Source organism: Seriola dumerili, unplaced genomic scaffold (genome assembly GCF_002260705.1).
Source record: "Seriola dumerili isolate Sdu_G_001 unplaced genomic scaffold, Sdu_1.0 BDQW01000177.1, whole genome shotgun sequence".
Lineage (NCBI taxonomy): Eukaryota > Metazoa > Chordata > Actinopteri > Carangiformes > Carangidae > Seriola > Seriola dumerili.
The window spans coordinates 753484-769575 of record NW_019174432.1 but is presented as its reverse complement, the minus strand read 5'-3'; the positions used below and the strand labels follow the sequence as shown (position 1 = coordinate 769575).

Here is a 16092-nt window from a genome sequence, read left to right as displayed (position 1 = left end):
TACATTCTTTTATTAGATTTAGTTTTCTCATGTGGTGCAAAGGAAACTGCGATGAGGCTGTGGCTTCGATGACGGAGATCAAGTGTTGAACATCACTCAGAGAGATTTCGCTAAAGGACTGAGGTGCTAGATACTAGATAAGTTATGATCTGTAATCCAAATAAACTAACCCGTATGCAGGACTTGAACCTGTTATTACTCTCAATTTGATTTTCAGGTGTTTTAATACACAAGCAGAAATAACATTTGATTGCAACTGAATATAGGTGTAAATGTTTTTCTTGTCTGAGGCTGTTAAAGGTTTGTTTGCATCAGCATTGTATGTAAACACAGCAGTAAAATAAATCTTTGTTTTTAATTATGTGATATGAACTGTGCAAAGGCTGACTTTTTTTATTAAGGAGTCAAACTCCATAAGTATGTGCATATGCAAATAAAAAAAAAGACTTGTAAGAGATTAAATGAAGCAAGTAAACAATATTTTCTTATGAGATACAATTTTAGAACAAAGCAAGTCCATTGTTTGTAGTTCAGGATACCTCATAGTGCAATTATTACATGGCCACCATTTCAAGGAAAGCAAAAAAAAAGAAAGCCTTGATTCAGCTTTAGGTGTATTAACTCAAGACCACACGCACGTAGCATGGGGTACAAAAAACATACACAAAGCAGTAATGGCAAGACAGTGGCCCTTGGCAGGATTTATGACTCCATCCGCTGATGAAGCACTGTGATATCAAGCTCAAAGGTCAAGAATGAGCTTTAAGCCAACACGGACAAAAAGTCCTAAAAGCCATATAGAGTAGAGGAGCTATTTGTGGGTGCCCGTGGTTACTGTTAAAATCTCATTGAGTTTGTCCATAGACAGTTTTAGGTGGTTGGAGCGTCAGGCTGACAACTCCACCAGTGGAATTATCAATACAGAGGACGAACAACTGTTTATTAAATATGTGTTTTGATAAATAGTCAAAGGTGCAAGCCTGCGTATATAAAAATGTTAAGATGATGAAAGATACAATAACTCAATATTCTGTTATGTCTGCCGCTAATGGAGGGCGGGAGCAAAAAAATGACTTTGTTGAGAAAAGTGATGGGACAATATGCAGCTCAAATTGATTCACTTTCAGATTCTTGGTCAGTTTTGAATTAAAGCAGTAACTATGAATCAGTATTCTCTGATTTTCTCTTCTATATAGATAAAAATTAAATAATTAAGGAGGAATTCCACGATAAATTATCTTTTCTTTGCACTGTACACATGATCAAATAGATTCTTGTTGGCATCTGATGTTAATACAGGTGATTTTTCTAACAGTGTGTGTGTGCTGCTCACAATTAGCTTGTATGTATGTCATTTACTTGGATTTGAAAGTTTGGCTCAGATGAATTCTCTGACCCTTCCCTAACAGTGATGAAATAGGCAGGACGCTGAGGTTTATTACGTTGATAACCTCGTTGACTGTGGAAGCAGCTGCTGCGCTGAGTGTGCATATGTTGCTAAGCAACTGTCAATGTGATCAGTGTGTTTCTGTCAGACTCATAATAAATAATAACTAGGAATGTCTTTTTTTTTTTTTTTTTTCCAAACGTCAACTTTGATTTTAGCTTGTTGAGTCATTAATATTTATTGTTCAGAGGAAAAGATTTCAAACTAAGTTTTCAGGGGCTTTAAGATTTGCTATTTCTGCAACTTTTACAGCTGTGTTAATCTCATTCATGCTTGTGTGCATTTTTCTGCTGCTAATTTGCATGAACATATAGCGAGGTGACTGGTTAGCTATGTAGGAAGTTGACATCTCCCTTCTTAATCCCTGCCTGCAAGAGACTAATTGGTCAGCTGCTTCTCCAACTGGCTGAAACAGCCAATCACAACATGAGACCCGTTTGAGTCTCTGAACAGATCTGGGATGTGGGTGACGGTTCAGAGGTCTGAAACCAGGCTAATCTGGGAAACATAGATTGAAGCAGAAGTACCGTTGCTATGGCTACCTTCAGTTAACCATAGCAACACTTACCTACACCTTGTGCACTGATTTAGAACGAGGATGTAACAGTTGACTGGAACTGAGCTGTCCAGTGTGGGATCGGACAGACATCTGACAACCAATCAGAAACGGGTGTTTTCTGTGGCTGTGGTATAATCACATTGAAACCAACACCAGAAGGATCCAGAGCTCCGGCACAACAGCAGCTTCAGAAAACAAAAAGTAAAACAAAAAAACACAAGTAGATGCATTAACTCCACTTCTCCATTCAGTCGACTGAAATGACTCCTATTTGGTGCTGCTGCTTTGTTTCATGGACAGATCTGTAATCTGAAGACATGTTTATAGTGTGTGGCGTCAAAATCGATGCCGCTGCTCCCCAGACGATCCACTGAGATACAAATCCGCCTCTCCCTGGGACACACACATCGTCACATTAGCCGACGACCTCTGACCTGCGGGGATTATTGGTCCCACATGCTCCGCTGTGTGTACTGCACAAAGCCACGTATGTCAGAGCGGTGAAATAAATGCACGTATGTTTCAGAAAGGTGGGGGGGGGGGGCATCGGCGCCCGTGGTTTAAGGGGGATTGTGAGTGTGTATCTTCTTTACTCCGTGAACAAAAGCTCATCCATGTTAATCAGAGCTTTGGCCCCATTGCCATTAATGACAAGTCAGGTGAGAAGGCATGTCAACACCAGGCCCTCAACAGCCAGACGATACCAAACCCCCCCATCCCCTCCATCCATCCAACCATCCATCGGCCGTAATGAGCACTCATCCCGAACTCCGCCGGCGGCCCAGAAATTGGAGTCATGATTATGAATTTATATGAGTGTTTAGGAGTGGCGGTTAGCCCAAATGCCACTGTTGCTGGCGGAGAACGCATTTATTAGGTTGATGGTTTTTCTGTGGTAATTTGTGAATGAGTGGGAGCTGGTTGGGGTGGATAACAGGATTGGAGTGGGTGATTAGAAGTTATCCTTAAAAGTTGTGTAATTCTTTTTCTAAGAAGATTTAAATAAAAAAAAAAAAGAGGAACTCTGAGAAATGACCAAGCTGTACACAGGAAGGATTTATAGCATTTAAACTGCACAAAGCATTTAGTTAATTCCTGTGGAAATCTTGTTTTGCGCTTGATTTGATTATATGAATCGGAAGTTTCCGGACAAGATCATTAAAGTTTCATTTCAACATGTCTTGCGGGAAGATCAAAGACTAAATTTGGAGTGAGAAAATGATGTCAGACATTGCCGTGACGAAGATCAAGCGCTGAAACGGGCCATATTGACAGCTGCCGTCTGATTTATTAAACAGTAGAGAGTGACTGTTTTACTACCCATTAACCATAGAGGGAGTTATTACCATCGTTCATCATTCAGGCCATCAGATGGAGGCTTTCATCTCAGTGTTTCGCTCTGATGTTAAAGTCAAGACAGATAATATCTGCTCCAGGTTCTATATTGTCCCTGACCCCCCCTCCTTCTTTTTAGGCTCACTGTTATTTACTGCTCTGCCTGTGCTTCAAAACTACCACTTAACCTGCACAGCTGTAGGCCAGATAGCTGTTTTCACATCCAGCGCTGTTGCTTTAATACTTGGATTAGAGAGTTTAAGGTTTGAGCTATGGTTTCATTTTGACAGAATAGAGAAAATAAATTCTGATTGAATTCAATGCTGGAGAAAACACACACACACACACACACACACACACACACACACACACACACACACACACACACACACACACACACACACACACACACACACCTGCTGGCGTGCATGTTACAGATATAGAGAATGAGGCTGGAACATGAGCCTCAGAATTTAAAAGTGCGGATTTCTTACAGAAAAAGATGATGATATTATGTTTATCTGCAAAAAGACTGAATGTTTGTGTTATTGTTAGTTATGTACATGTATTGAATTTATATAATTACAATACAATTCAGCAAGGCCATGATACATTAACCCTTTATATAAAGCAAACAAGCAGTCAAATACATCCTAAACACACGGGCAATGGAAAAAATATCTACACAATAGTCCTATTATAGCAAAAGGGGAAGACATCAGTAACTGTGAGAGATGAAAACCTTGTAGGAATTGTTAAAGGACTGACAGGAATTTAACTCTGAGCCTCCTGCAGGAAATCATTTTCTACATTTCCTCCTCTCTCTCTGGTTCAAGACTGTGGGGTTTTCCATCTATATCATCCATGTTAATGGTAGCCATCTGGTTGTGGTTATATAATGCATGTAATGCCTACAAAACAATTTTAATACATTTACTTGTATTTCTTAGCATTTAAACTACAAATACATTTTAAGTTTGTCTACTTGATGTTATAATGTTTATGATTTTCATTATGTCAAGTGCCATTTTAGTATTATTTACTACTGAAATTCTTTCAACAGTAGCCTTTCACTGTATTGAATGGCTGTTGAATGTCTATGCATTCTGAAACTGCCTTTTCATAGAGTCCATCTTACCCATGCAGGACTCATATAGTTTTCAGACGCATTAAAAAGAAAGAAGAAAGGAAAATGGAGAGTGTCTGCACACTGGACTAAAGCTACCAAAACTATTTTAAATTAGACCGGCAAGGGTTGAAACATCTCTTTATTCCAGTCCAATAAAGTTTTGGGAGCTTTAGTACAGTGTCTGAATGCTCTCTACTTTTTCCTTCATTGAATAAACTGCAGCTGGCCCAGCACTGGACTGGCAGCTGGTGCATGGGGCACATTTGACATAACTTGGATGATGACATTTGATCATGAGGTCAGCATTAGTGATGAATCTCCTCAGCCCATCTTGAAAATACATGCAAATCTCTGGAACCTACAGACACTAGGACACCTAGGATGAAGTATAAATACTGGAAGGTATTTGGATAACCAGTTTCATGGTAATGTATAAATAAGGGTGCCAAGAAAAACAAAAGAAATTAGTTCATGGAAAAATTAATTGCTTGCTAAGATCTTAAAGTTGCACCTGGGTTTTTTTTTCTTTCTTTTATTTAAACAGAAACTGATCATGTGGTTAACCACACAAATATTGACACACACTATATTTGATAGGCCTAGACAAACTGTTTTAGTACATGTGCAGCCTTGGGCTGTGCGGTGAGAAAACTCCAGAAACTTAAACAGCAAGCAAAGCAGCAGTTACTGTTAGAATTCAAGGCCGTAACAAACTGGACAGTTACTGCATTTGTCTGCAAATTGATTAGGAATTCTGCCAACAGCATCAAATTGCGATTAGTTTAGGAAGGGATCTTGTACATGTAGAGACAAAGGATCTTAGAACACCTGTTTGCATTTTAAAGCGTCCGAGATGAATAGTTCTTTATTCCTATTCATCCCAAACAATTCAGCTGCAAAATGAGGTACGCATAGACAGAACAGGAGTGTATGGATGTACAAAAGGCACGAGGACAGTTTTTGAATCCAGTCCATCAGTGGCAAACATCCAAAAGTTGGATGCCAAGAATAATTCATCATTGATCGACACAACTTTTTCTGGTTGTGGGCTTTCAGAGCATCTCGGCACCGAGGAATCCTGCTATCAGTTCAATACAGATTCTTTTGTGGAACCGCAGAGAGTCGCTATGAACGACAAATTATCGCCAGGTGGTGGAGATGCCGGCATCGGTAATGACAGTAAACCACGGTGCCTGGAGAAAGGGTATTAGACTGAAAAGTTTCATAAATCGAGACTGTCACGGCTGCTCTGACCTGAATACAAAATGTCATGTTTTTCAGCGAAAGAAAACATGTTCTACAAGAAATGTTTCTGCAGGAGAATTTGTCAGCTCATCTCATAGATGACGAGAGCTAAAACTGACAATTCAAAAACGCCAATCTAACACTGACCATATCACATCTAACTGTCAAGCAGAGATGCTTTCCTCCATCTCCATGACAACAACTCTCTCCCTTGTCTCCACTTCTGCTTCTGATACTTTCTCACCGGGGGTGTGCTTCCATTATGCAGTTTGAAACTGTGGAGCTTAGTGCATCCTGCAAAGAGCAAAATGGGTGTTGCAGGCAGAGTAAGTGCGCTTTGCTGTTGTAGTTGTTGAGATATAATGGCAAATTGAAGACACTGAGCCCTAAGATCTTATGCCACGACAGGTGTTTTATCCAGAAGAAAGTGCACATGTACTGTACGGTGTATTAGATTAGACAGAGTGCGAATAATTCAATGACAATCGGGGGGGGTCAACTTTTTCTCTGAGGCAAAAGAGAACCCAGTACAGTGCAGGCATGTGCTTCAGTGAACTGAAGTGTACAGTCCTGACAGTATCTTGCTTGTTTAACTAAAGCTGTCAAATAAATGCAGTTTGAGTAGAAGTACAATATTTCCCTCCCAAATGTAGTGGAGTGGAAGCTTAAAGTAGCATAAAGTGGAAATACGCCATTAAAGTACAAGTACCTCAAAATAGTACTTAAGTACTGTACTTAAAATAGAGCTACCTTATTACTTTCCACCGTAAATAATACAATTACTTAGCCTTTAGCACACATGGATTTATTATTGTTTAATTACCCAACCAGGTAAAACTGGTTTGTGGTTGTTATTAAAGTGAATATCAGACAGGTAAAAAACCACCACAGCCACGCAATAGACAATTAAAATGAAATAGTAAACTCTGACATCAAAACATATCTCTACAACAACTAATCCACCATTGTTTCACTACTCATGACTGAGCACCAGTGTTTGCTAATATTAGATAATGTATGGCATTTGATATTGGAAAGCCATCGTTGGAAATTAAGGGTTGCTTTTACCTCAAATTGGGGGGTCTAAGTCTTAAACTGGAGGGTTTTACCCCCCACCCCCTTCCTAAATTTAAACCCTTGAATCAGATCACACTTTGTTGTCCTCTGAAATTCATGGTGCATCAGACAAGCAAACTGTTTCACATCCATAGAAAAAAAAAAAGCAGTACAACACAATATTACAGACTGGTACACATTGGCGGTTTTTGGCTATCTCTGTATTACCTGTGGCCCACTGAGAACACATCTGCTTTGTTTGACAGGTTGAGAAATGAGTGAGGTCTGCAATAAGTCTAACCTGTGAAACACAACAAACAAAACGTGAGGAATCTGGTGTAATGCTACAAGCGAGTCAGCTTTGTTTTGGTATATGTAGTTTGAAACTTGAGTCAAGTGTCTGACCCACGGTACTGCAGCAAACTTGTCTACAAATACCGTGGGTCAAATGCTTGACTGAAGTTTTTAAAGTGAATATACCAAAACACTGCTAGGATATAAAGTTTAAATTTGTAGCATGCGAATGAATGCAGAGGCTGGGGTCGATGATTTTTGTCAGTCTACAGAGTCCCTCCTTTGACCTGATGGATTTTATGTTCTCCTGCTCCCACCCACCATCTCACTTTCTGATGGGGCAGTTCAGACCACTGAATCTCTTCTCTCATTAAAATGGGTTTGTCTGGGCGAGAATCTCCGATCTGAAACTGGAACCATCACGTTTGACAGTTTTGCTTGACAAGTCATCTACTTAAAAGGTTTCTAAGTCATTAAAACTGTCACATTGGACTAATTGATTAATTGACTTATCATTGGTACATTGACTTGAAAAGGAAGTAGTTTGAAAGGGTAGTGGTAGTCTCTTCAGAGTGTATAGTCAAGTTCATTTTTGCCAACAAATCCAACAATCCTGTAGAATAAAACTTTAACCACATTTTATGCCAGTAACAACATTACCACACCATTGCTCATGGCTTCACATGGAAACAGCATGTAGGAATAAAACTATTTCAATCAGACAGGCTGTGCAGTCGAGGTGTGTCAGTGTGCACCAACACACATCCCTGAGAAGCTACTGAAAAGACAACATGTCACACTTCGCCTTCCTGTCATCTTGTCACTCCTCTACTCTGGCTCCCCCGGTCCCAAACCACTGGTTTCACTTCTCATTTGGTCATCCCCCCTGTCTCCCGCTCATTTTCTGTCTCCCACGTGGGCTTGCTCTCCTTTTCAATCCCTTGTTTTACTGTCTTTTTTTTCCGCCTTGGGTGTCTTGCTGTCTCCTCAGCATCATGTTCAGCTTTCAATCCACTACACTCGCACGATTTCCATCCCCACTGAGAGCACTGCGCCTCCCCCTGGCCTCTGACAGCACACTGACACCCACCCGTAGCCCAGTGGGAGACGCCAACAGTTTAAAGAGGAGATAACAAGAGAGGGAATGAGGGAAAGTGAGTTTTTTACTCTTGCGGTATCATCATCCGACCATCTCAACAGGTGATCAGCAGATGTCGTCACGATGAGACATCAAGCAACGATCAGAACAAAGCTTGTGGGCGCACGCACACACCTACACACACTGGCCTGCCAGACACACCCTCTGCGTGTCCATGAAACACGTGTATTAACAAACATGCTGTTATATTTAGTGGTGACGTCTGCGATGGCAGTGCAGCAGCGTGTCGTGGTTGCTTGGATGATTTTGTGGTGCAGTGGTTGAGACTTTTCGAGATATGTCTAGATTCAGATCTGCTTCTTCTGTAGCAGTGAGGGTTGAGCTGTTACAGGATATGTTTGTTTGATGTGCCTCCTTTTAAAGGCAACAAACAGGTTTCCCTGTCTGATAAAAATCTAAATCCACCTTCTTTACTGTGATGCTCCTATATCACTGTGTTTGAAAGAAATATGAACCTTCAGATAGAAACCGTAATGAAACAGTTGTGTGACTGATTCGTCTTGAATTTCTGCACCAATAACTTAACCTTAATTTAGAATTTTCATGTGACTGGTAAAGATAATTCTGTAAGATTTAGGTGTTAATTCATACTTTTATTTGAGTTAATTTACTAAATTAAAATATATTTACAGTGTACTGGTGTATTTTAAGTCTCTACACATTCATTATTCGTGTTGGTTACGATAACATTGTACACACAAAGGTATTATTGCTGATATTTGGGAATAAAGGGACATTGTTAAAACTCAACAACATGATATTTGGACACAGTGGTGCCTGTGAGACCCCTGATATGGACCTGTGTTCCCTCGAACCGTATGTTAAACCCACTACAACAAAATCTGGCTGTGATAATAGACAGTGATTTTAAATTGAACAAAAAGATAAACTCAGTGATCAAATGTAGCTTTTTCTAGCTGAGGCTCTTATCTAAGGTTAAGTCCTTTATATCACAATATCATTTTGAAATGGTTCAAGGCCAATATGGTAGGTCAAAGTAGAACCAGGAAGCCCATTTCTGAACTATGATGAACTGTTCAATAATGTCACAGTCAACCATTGTTTTCTTTTCTGCAGAGGTTTGGCTAACCTGGAGATTTTATTTACCACATTTTTAATTGTTTGACTGCTTGTTTTTTGCTCTGCTGGACACTTTATACAGCAGTATATGCAGATTGTATTACTGCAACCACACTTTCTCTAATTTCAGTCTTGTCGTATCACAAACAATATCCAGATGTATTCAGATATTTGAATAACCTTCATGTAAATGCCATAAGAGAATTTTGACCAAGGTGTGAATCATATGAAACAAAATTTTCAAATCAAGAGTTTAACGTTTAGAAAATGCATTGAGTTTGACAATATTTGGATTGTTGTATTTATAGTGCAATGACAATAAATTCCCTCTAGATTACATTTGGCATTGGCTTTACTATACTGCCTCAGAAAATAAAAATAAAAAGCCTACACAGGGTAGCAGACTGCCAGCTTTTATTCCACTCAGGAACGATGCCACAGACTTCTGAAAGCAAGACAACTTGCTTTGGATGAAACAGCTCAAAGGGCTCGCAGTAATTCTCTGTTGTAATCATTATTCTAGCCACCTTTATTTCATTTTCCACCAACTTTATTAAAGTAGCAAAGAGCAGTGACTGCCAGAGATATTATTCCACAGCGCCATTTGCATAAAAAGCAACAGGGTGCTTTTCTAGCCATATGGGTCTCGGCAGAACTCTCTGCATATTTCTGAGGTAAAAAAGTGGAGGTATGCAGATGGAATCCTGCAAATAATTTACTCTCTTAGATGGACACAAGTGTTAATTAGAAAGAGCTAGAATATTTTGCAGTATCACTGTTGAGATATGCCAGTTGAATAGTGCTAGCTAGTTAGGCAGGAGGCTGTGCAATATTCATGACCCAGCCTTTTTAAAATCCTCTTGATATGTCAAAACGTAAAGGAAATATGTCATTTGAAGGATCGTCGCTTTCCTGCTCTCTCCTCTGTCCGTGATGAAATGGAGCTTTTACTTGAAGGTGTCACTGTAATTAGCGTTTCTGCATGTGTGTGGGGGTGGGGGTGGTGGGAGTGGGTGGATGAATGAGTGTATGTGTGTGGATGAATGTCAAATTTGCTTTTTTTTTTTCTTCGCTTCGCTTTCGTTGCATCTTTCAAAATTTATGGGTTTTATAAAATCAAGAAGTCAAAATACTGACAAAATTGATATGTTGGTGTTGACATGTTATACTTGAGATGAATATATTTCAACTTTTTTCTAACTCGCCCACACGATCAAAGTCTAACTTAGAAAGATCATCAGCAAGAAAAAACAAGCCATCGTCGACAAACATCATGACTTTTTAATCCTGGATTGATGCAAATACACGTTATGCAAACTTTACATCGCACTTTGACTCACTTCAGAGCAGATACAATAGACCTTTAATGATTTCAAATAAAACTGGGACATTGTAACAGAAGGAAGAAGGTAATAAACATGACACATTGAGTAATTTTTTCACTCAACGATACAGACAAAAACTTTGGTGTTCCTGTTTACTCTGTGTGGGAGACTCTGGGGGGATAAAAGACTCAAAAATGCTTCCTGAAATGTGAAACAAACATGCAGTGATTTCCATCTGTGAGAGATGCATCGTGATGTACAATCCTAGACTAGATCAAAGGCCAACTCGACTATTCACACCTTCGTTGATTTCTCTTGACACTTGACAAGTCACCCACCTCCCTCTTCTTCTGTCTTCTTGTATTCTTTAAGTTTCTCTTTCCTTGAACTTTTCAAATGCTGGGTAGAAAAAGGTATCTGAATAGATGCTTTTAACAACTGTGGAGTTGACAGCCCCCCGTTTTCAAAACCAAATTTGGGAATCCTCTCCTTTCTGTCTACATTCATTTTCCCCTTTTTCCCCTCCCTGAACGTCTACAAGTCATTGCGAGGAGAGGATAAAGGCATGCATGCGGGGAGATGAATGGTTTAATTTAGATTTAAATGGCGTAAAAGTGGGCTAATCGGAATAGCTGACAAAAGCTCTATGACGGAGAAGTGATAACCTGCTTGCTGCTTCCTTATTGCAGGAGATGGGAATGAAGTGCTGGGTTGGTTTACAAGCCTAATTGCATGAGTCAGTGTTCCGAGTGAGAGACTGACATGGGAGTAAAAAATTCCAGTGGGATTTAACACTCAATGAGCATTACTTTGCATGATTCGCAGCTTTAGATTTTTTTTACTTTAAATGTCTGTTTTTGATGGATAAACTCTTTTTCTTTCCTTTTCATACTCAATACTCTCACCTGTCACTTTCATGTTTGTCTCTGGATTTCAATCAATGTCTTCTCTTTCTTCGTTTGCTTATCAACCTGCTTTTGTCTGCGTCATGTTTTTGCTGCTTTGGTTTTTCTTTCTTTCTTTCTGCTTCTTCTCCACCGCTTTTTCTTTCTGTTCCGTCTTCCTGGCTCAGTGTGCATCTATTTCACCTGTCCTTCACTGTCTGGCCTTGGGTATATGTCTCAGACATGATTTAAGAGTCCCATTTATAGACTGAAAAATCAGATGTCACTCAACTGGAGAACTCAATCAGGCTTGCTGCTGCTTTTCTACATGTCATTTGACACAATGTTGTTACTCTGAAAAAAGTAAAAGAGGTTTATTTTTGTACCTCTGGATGAATTGCTGTATGCAATTGTGTATATATCTTAATGTGTTATTGCCTCTTGGGCCTGTATGACGAAGCAAGTTCAGTTCAATTTGATCTCGATTAACATTACAGGGGGAAGGGAAGAATTGAATATTCGATATTCTCTTCAGTAACTCCTCATTTAACTAATCATTCCAGACTGCATTTTAACCATGGTGACATTACAAGATATAGTCTGTAATGGACATGGACATTCTGCAGGACAACGCCAAGAGAAAGGAAGCTGAGAGCAGGAGTTAAAGAAACTGTGTGAATTTGAGAGAAAACTTCTACTTGAAGTCATAACTCTTCACAGACATTAAATTCATATTTACAGTGTATTGGTCAGTCTGTTTCTGCTGCCGAGAGGAGAGAGATGGAAAAAGGAAGGAGTTAATGCCTGATAAGGTCTGTGTGTTTCAGACATTTGCATTAAAGATTAACTGGGAGGTAATTAACAGTGAGTGGATTTTTTTTTTCCAACATAAGACAACAGAGGGTATTTATTTCCAATTATCATCACAAAATGGCCTCATGTTATCCTGAGTTGCAGTGAGTCATTATGTATTTAGTGTGGTGTCCTCAGTTTGTCAGAGGCCCTGGTGTAAAAGCTATTTTATTCATGTCGGGATTCTGTAGTAATAATGACTCTGTTATTCCAGTGAGCTAATTGGTCAGTAGTAGGGCTGATGACAGGTTTTGAGCTGCAGCTTAGGTTATATACCCCTGTTAAAAGCGAGCCATCTTAAACCGGCTCCTCTCCAGGCATGTTTTAAAATACTCTGCTATGATTAATATTTTTGTTTAACATGGTTTTCCCACAAAAAGAATACGGAAAACTCGGTCTGGAAGTTAGGTTCTGGAAAACTTAGATGGATAAAAGACTAATCTTGCTTCATGACACAGGACCCTGACTTCACCACGGCTCATGTTTTTGAACCCAAGAGGCAGCCCAAGCCAGCAAGTAAGTTGTGCGACAGTTCACTCGGTTCATAGTTACCTCCCTACGACACGAGGATCTGTGCACTTAGGTGATATCTTTAGTGAAACACATAAAAGTTTTACTAGAACAAATTCTATGACAAGCTGACAAAGACAAATTGCACTTTCAGGCTTAATTATCCAAAACTCAAATTTGAAATGACAGGTCCCCCCAAAAGGAAGCAGGCGGACAAACAGAAGCCGGTGATTATGGGAAATTATTGGTGACTTGAGATTTGACATGAAAAACTCATTTAAAAAGATGTTTTTCAAGTAATTTTAAGGCTTCTGCCAAAAAGCAAGAACGCAACCACAGAGACAGCTGTTGGGTGTTCTGCAGTAACACCCCTTGTCAGTTTGGTCCAAAGAGCCAATTCATTAAGCCTTGATCCCTTCACTCAAACCTCAACTTTCAAATTTACGCTGATGCTTCTCAGATGGTTCCTCGAGTCTAAACGGATAAAACTTCAAATTGTCACTGGCTGCCAACCCGAAAACCTGGCTGTGTTTTTCTGAAAACTTGCCAGGTACTTTCGCTGTTTCTTTAACTTGCTGGATTACAGCCCACATTTTCTTCATGTATTTATTGATCAGACGTTTGAACAGAAAGGTTTGCCTTAGTCAAACACTCTTTGTGGTGGAAGTGAACAATGGCCAGACAGAGGACAAATCTTTCCTTTAAAGCTGGCAGGAATATATTAAAATGATTGATTGTGACTTAAGCTGTCTTTATGTTTGGTCTTTTCAAATGAGGGAGATTATACAGATGAATTGTGTGGGTGCTATGAAATTGATGAAAAATAATGACTGCTACTGTACAATCAATTCCTGCTACTGCTAATACTGCAGCTATTCTTCCATCCACTGCTGTAATGGAGCTATCTGTATAAATCTTTTCTTAAGACAGTCTTTTTACACTTAGAACAGCCTTGTGATGATTATGTATTTAAGTACAATCTAACAATTAGTAAAACTTACAGAAATATTATGTGTCAGCATCAATAATACGTTACAAACATTAAACCCACCATCAAATTCAATTGGAAATGCTTACTAATGCATAATGATATCAAATGAACTGGTTTTCTTTGTCCTGTCTTATATAATCTTCTCCCTCTTCCTATCCCGTCTGCTTTTCTCCTCCTGACAGCAGTTTGTTTTGTTTTCTGGCCTCCTGCCAGTGGCTTGTGAACATCACACCCAACCTTGCACACTGCATCATGATCACTTAATCCCATAATTATACGGTTACAGTACACTGTACTTACCGTCGGTGCCATCACATCTATGGTGTGTTTCCTGTGGTCATGTAGAAAATGTTGCATTGCAGCAATTTTGTTTTGTTAGTTTGTCAGGTGCAGCATTACAAATTAACCGGAGCTGGTGTGCAGCCCCCCTCCCCAAGACCTTCAGAACAGATAGAACAAATTAAACTATGTGATAAAATGAAACTCTTATCATCAATCTGTTGTTTTCAGTGCTCTCCAGGAGATATTTAGCAGTAACAGTATTGGAAATGACTTCTCTTGGTGCACCTTGCCTTGTCCATCAGGGCCACTTTCATGCCTCTCTGAGAGCTCATGTGAACTTGTTGCATTCAGCTGGGGGGGGGGGGCTACAGTATATGTAGGTGGAGAGAATGATAATGATAGTTAATGACAGGAGTAGAGAGAGAGGGTTTTTCCAGCCACTTTTCATATCACTTACTCAAAATGCAACATATATTGCAGCTGCAGTGTATTATGGTCTGTGTGTATGGACTACTGTGGGTGGAGAAATTGAATTGGTATCTCTGTGTGATTGTGACTGAAGCCTTTGCACCTTAATGTTGCTGTTATAAATGTTGAATTTTTGTTATTTGTTTTATTCATTTTATTTCTCCCCACTTCTATTTTTTAAAAGGAGGGGAGATGTGGGCATCCTTTCAAATGCCTCAGAAATTCTTAGCCACATTCCAGTATGTTGTCTACATTATTCAACCATCTAAGGACATAAAAAATACTTTCTACCAACAGAATGGCCAAGATGTGTCAATAGTTGTTTATTTACTGTTGTTTATTTAGAATTTTTCCCTCAAAAAAAAAAAAAAAAAAAAAAAAAAAAGGAGGGCTAGGCATCGCCTGATGGTCATACAACCTACCATATAGCTTTAAAGTCGTGTCCTGTTGTAAGGCCAAGGTACATTGTCACACTTCATAACAACAGCAAGCATGTACAGGCTTGACGTCTTGGTGCAGATATTTACTGTCACTGGAATTTAAATAGCTTTTTGCCTCAGCTCAGGCAACTATCAGCTATGCTCTATGCACCTTGGACATGGAATAATCCGCAGAAAGATCTTAAATTAGATACTTTTATAGCCATTGAAAATTTTAAGGTTATTGTAAAGTATGTGGTGAATGAGACTTGTATTTGTTTTTCTTGTGAGACCATTGAGTTTTATGTTTTATGCTGTTTTATGCTGTTTCAAGCTTTTAATATGTGGTGATTTGATATGTTTTTGTATGATTGCTACCTTGGCCAGGTCTCCCTCTTTTTATCTCACTGGAGCTTCCTGGTAAAAGATAAAGGACATAATAATTGTTACCCTATCCCAGGTTTGATGAGTGTACATCCATCATTACATTTTTTTCCTTTTCTTGTCTTGTTTCCCTCAGAGCCAAGAAGAAGACCAAGCCCTTGAACCTTAAGATCCACAGCAGTGTGGGCAGCTGTGAGAATCTGCCCACGCAGCGCTCACCCCTCCACACCGAACGATCTCTGCGATCCTTCTTCTTCCCCTCTTTCATCCCGTCCACACCTCCCGTCCACGCCGAAACGCCCTCTGCAAGTAAGAGAACTCTTCTTTTTTTAATCAGCTCACACTCAAGCATTTATGACATTAGATTTTTTAATGCCTTTAATATATGTCTTTCATATTGTAATCCTCTATGACATCTGATTGCTTAGTTTTCAGGCAGTGTTTCATTTCTGTTCTCTACCTGGTTCAGTTAAAAGAGAGGGTAGTGCACTTTGGGGTTGAAAACTGAACTTGGGTTGAAGGATTATCTGCATTTGTAAACCAAAATGAGTCTGTATTACTTCTCTGAAGATAAAGCAGTCCAAATCCTTTGGAATGCATCTTCTTACTCTTGTACTAAAACCAGCTTTGTAACAGTTGTCTAATGTAGTTTTTGACCTCAGTGTGTCAATCT

The 16092-nt window shown here is 39.4% G+C and overlaps 1 protein-coding gene across 1 annotated transcript in view; it reads left to right on the top strand.

The window, feature by feature from the left end:
* ksr2 (kinase suppressor of ras 2) overlaps positions 1-16092 on the top strand; it is a 92952-nt gene that overhangs the window by 34993 nt on the left and 41867 nt on the right. The window contains exon 5 of the mRNA XM_022752772.1: positions 15556-15728. Coding sequence (XP_022608493.1) covers positions 15556-15728 — 173 coding nt within the window. The remainder of the gene's footprint in view (positions 1-15555; positions 15729-16092) is intronic.